The sequence below is a fragment of the Amphimedon queenslandica genome, unplaced genomic scaffold (assembly GCF_000090795.2).
Source record: "Amphimedon queenslandica unplaced genomic scaffold, v1.1 AMPQUscaffold_13097, whole genome shotgun sequence".
In the NCBI taxonomy this organism is placed as follows: Eukaryota; Metazoa; Porifera; class Demospongiae; order Haplosclerida; family Niphatidae; genus Amphimedon; species Amphimedon queenslandica.
In genome coordinates this window covers 16,588-20,732 of record NW_003546667.1, presented here as the reverse complement: position 1 = coordinate 20,732, position 4,145 = coordinate 16,588, and the positions used below count along the sequence as shown (strand labels likewise).

General features: G+C 34.5%; 1 protein-coding gene across 1 annotated transcript in view; it reads left to right on the top strand.

Moving 5' to 3' along the window:
- The first annotated feature begins 24 nt into the window (after positions 1 to 24).
- The window catches only part of LOC100631669 (apoptosis-resistant E3 ubiquitin protein ligase 1-like), a 10,604-nt gene continuing 6,483 nt past the window's right edge, over positions 25 to 4,145 (top strand). The window contains exons 1-5 of the mRNA XM_020001241.1: positions 25 to 259; positions 316 to 434; positions 711 to 788; positions 1,770 to 1,902; positions 2,231 to 2,346. Coding sequence (XP_019856800.1) covers positions 85 to 259; positions 316 to 434; positions 711 to 788; positions 1,770 to 1,902; positions 2,231 to 2,346 — 621 coding nt within the window. The 5' untranslated portion in view covers positions 25 to 84. The remainder of the gene's footprint in view (positions 260 to 315; positions 435 to 710; positions 789 to 1,769; positions 1,903 to 2,230; positions 2,347 to 4,145) is intronic.

The window sequence follows — 4,145 nt, the reverse complement described above, 5'->3', positions numbered from 1 at the left end:
CTTTTTTTATTTTACGCCATTTTTTTGTCCCGGAAAGAAATAAACGCCCGGGCTTTTATTTGAACATTTACGGTATATTCTTTTATGCAGGATAGTGATGATACCTCTTCAGTTAATGTGACTTGTATTGTTAGCAAATTATTTAATAATGAAGAAGGATATGAGATCCTAGTTAAACTTGCAGAACCTGGCTATTATCACTGCAGTGTTAAGCATATGGACAAGACACTAAAAACTATTAATGCTATTGTTTTAACTGGTACTCATACACCGCTCCCTTATTATATCACATTTATAACTTCATTCTTTTTTTAGATAAAGATACTAAGAGGATGGAGAAAAATCGTAAAGTACTAGTATTTCAGATAGGCTATCATTGTAAAAAGATCAAAGACAAAAAAAAGAAAGATGCACGATGTTTTATATCACCAACAGTAAGTTATTGTATACATCAGGTTGTACCACATAGCACTTACAATATGTAGACATAAAACTTCGTAAAACTGTTCATAATAAATGCTTGCGTTATTCATCAATTTAGGTGTATCATTTCAAATTTTGATGAATTTAATTTTGAGAATTTATACAAAATTAATGTAACATACATGTAAAGCACATGTGCTGCATAGGGTAATCTTATGCTGCAGTACTTGAAAGTGCTAACTTTGTGTTACTTACTGCATTTCTTGATTTTTAACTATTTTGTGTAGATGCTTCAAGTCCGCCGTTATAACTTTTTTGGAATAACTATTAAGAAGTATACTTTTAAAGTCTGTCGTAGTACACAGGTTAGCCATTATAGACACTGTTTAAATTGTATAACATGCTGACTACAATCACATCACAAATGAAGCACTATGGTGCAATGGACTCGCCTGCTGGAATTCACCTGAGTGATATGTATTACTTGTACTGTGATATTTTATGCAATTTGAAAAAAAATATTATTGACTGCATAGTTATAATGATAATTAAAATAAGCTATGGGTGTGGTCAACAACTAACTAAATCATGGCACATGGGTAGGAGAAAGAAGAAAAGCTGGAATTTATTTTAGCATCTGAAGCTCTATTCCAAGAAAGAGTTGGCTTAGAAAATTATTTTAGATATTTAAAAGAGACTGAGAGAGTTTGGTTATTCCTGCTTTCCCCAGTGCCACCAGGCTGAAAAATTCTCAAAGAGGCTAAATCACAAACTTTGAGCAACTGTAACTCACAAACAACGAAGTTAGGACAAAATCTTTCTTTTTCGTTAGATGGGATTTTCTACCTCTGAAGCAAATCTCGGCCCTGTAGAGTGAAACACGAGCTCTCACCTGAAGAGAGGTCCCCTGGTTTGGCAGTTCACAGCTTGGTGCCACGGGATGCTACAAGAGCATAACTAGATGAAAGAAAGCAACTTTATCTGTTATATGTATGTATATGTACCATAGCTACTGTAAGATGAAAGGGACCGCGAGGTTGTACATAAGCCATGTACACCTAACTGCAGCCAGTTAACAATTTCACTGCAAGATATGAGATTCATTGGAGTATGTACATCAGTAACGAGATTCATTTAGTAAAGGCTTATCTGTAATGAGATGCACGAGCAATCTGTGCATGCGCAGTATCCAGCACATGGCAGAAAATGGCAGCTTGCATTTTAAAACATTTACAACCTAAACTTTTATGTCTTATGTCAGTTACCCTTAAATGCATAACAATGATGCCTTACTGAAATTAGGTTCTTTTTCTTTATTTTCCTCTTTTTTTCATTTTTTGATGTAGTTCATTATGGATTCTTCTCCAGAAATTTTTACTATTGATGATGGTATTATACCTCCACTAAAACTCACTTCTCCTGACAGAGAATTAATTGCTGCTGTTTATCACTATTTTATGGAGAAAAAATTTGATGAATGTAAATTTATATCGTAAAATTAGTAAAATTACATGTTATGAAGACTGCAACGGTACAATAATTTTTTTCTTGTTTATTTCTGGATTTTAAGAGTAAGCCTCATGTGCTAGCTATAATTTTGTAAATCAAATATTGCTATTTAGATATGAGATTTGTTTCTAAACATCTACATGTATGACTTAATTTTTTAATAATTAACAACAATGCTTCCATTTTATTTTGGAATTGATTGATTTAGTAGGTTCAGTCTGCTAGCTTATAATTTTGTTTCTCACCACTATAGTTCTATTATTTTCTTTTGTTTCATTTTCAAATATTCTATATATAGGTGGATTTTCATTTCAAGATAAAAGGGCATATTTTCAGAGCAAACTGACAACAAACAACAATAATGATAGATCACGTATTGACATAAATGTTGCTAGATCTCAAGTTGTGGAAAGTGTAAGTGTTATGATTTACCTACTCATCAATATTATTTACTTCTCATGGCTGAGTGTTAAGGTAATGTCATACTCTCTGCCTTCTTTAATATGAAATGACCAAACCATGTTGGTAGAATAGAGTTTTTGGCCTTGCCAGCAATTAGTGTGGGCAAGGACTGTAGCTAAATGTGGTGCCTGTCATTCATTCATTCAACTCTTTCTTTAAGGTTTTGTGGTTTTAGAAGGGGTTTCTTACACTCAGCCTCAGAGAACTTCTTCACATGCAAGAAAAGTTACTTCTCCAGTTTTATCAAGTATGCATGTAGATGGCAGTGCAAGATACCAAAAGCTGTTATCCTGTCACTTTGTAGTGCTTCCAGTAACAGGGCTTTCTAGCATCTATAGACAGACACAAATTACCTTTTTTTCAAAAAATATGTAGCATTTTTCAGCAACTTTCTTTGCGTTGAAGAAGGGAATGTCTAAAAATCACTTACATGTACCTCTTGACTTTACACGAGGTGCTTGTCCTTAGGAAGAATAGCTTAAGGTAGGCATCCACTATGCAACTTTGTTGCCAGTACTCTGATGTGATTGTACAACATGTTGCATGAAGTTGAGAGTCTTTCTACTTCATGCAACATGTTGCCCAACCACAACAAAGATATAACCACAAGTTGCAAGCAACAATGCTGCATAGTGGATGCCCACCTTTAGGCTTATAAACTTCATATGCTTGACAGGAGCAACAAATAGAGCCTAATAAATGTGTGTGTGAAAAGAAGTCCAAGAAACTCAAGCTTCTTCTATCAATTAGTCCAAGAGACACCATTGTTACAGTTTCACTGGACTGTGACTCTGTGACAACTCTAGCAATCAAGCTTTGTTCTGTAACAACTGCATGCTGTCAGTTTGCAGCCACACCCAAACTCTCACATCTAAATTACACTATGAAGACCCTACAGTGGTAATATGTAGTTTTGAATGCACCAATGCACCTACAGGTGTCTTGTTAAGTAATGAAGCTATTGCTACACTGACCATTCAGCAGCAGAAATTTAAGTAGACATTGACATACTATAGTTTATGCTATACTTTTTTCATGCACACTTTTTATCAGTTTTTTTATTGCATAATTTTGTTGATGGTAGCAGTGGTGCATTGTACATGCTTGCATATAGCATTTTTTGGCAGCCAGTCAGATGCATTTGCAACAAGATACCTATAGTTGCTTTTGCATTCATGCCCTTTTTAAAGAATTGAATCTTGGGCTTCATCTCTCTATCATGCAGCATGATAGAGATAGAAACCATGATTCATTGCTTTTAATAGTGCATATTCCATAATGATGACAGCATTTCTGAATGGTAGGTTTATATACAAAAATATAAACGCGACCACATCAAAGGATGATATCATAATTATGAGATATATACTGTGTCCGGTTACCAGACCTGTAGACTCTTTGATTTTTTAATTTTTCATCTGATAAATGAAAGATTGCACTAGATATGGAAAAATATACCGTACGGTTGGTAAATTTTGTGGGGTATTAATTTTTGTTAATTTCATGGTTAATTTTTATCCACGAAATTTTAACCCCTACCCACCCACGCATAAAAAACTAATTAACGGGCCATGCAGAGCTCTAACTACCATTTCCAAGCCAGTGGAGGAGCCAAAGTCTTTGTCTATTACTCCATATTCCACTATAAGCCATGTGTTGGAAGCTAGTCCAGTATAGATCCAAGTGAAAAGAAGTTTGCTAACTGCCATCCACGAATATTTTTACCGACGAATATTAGCTTTTAAGGACAT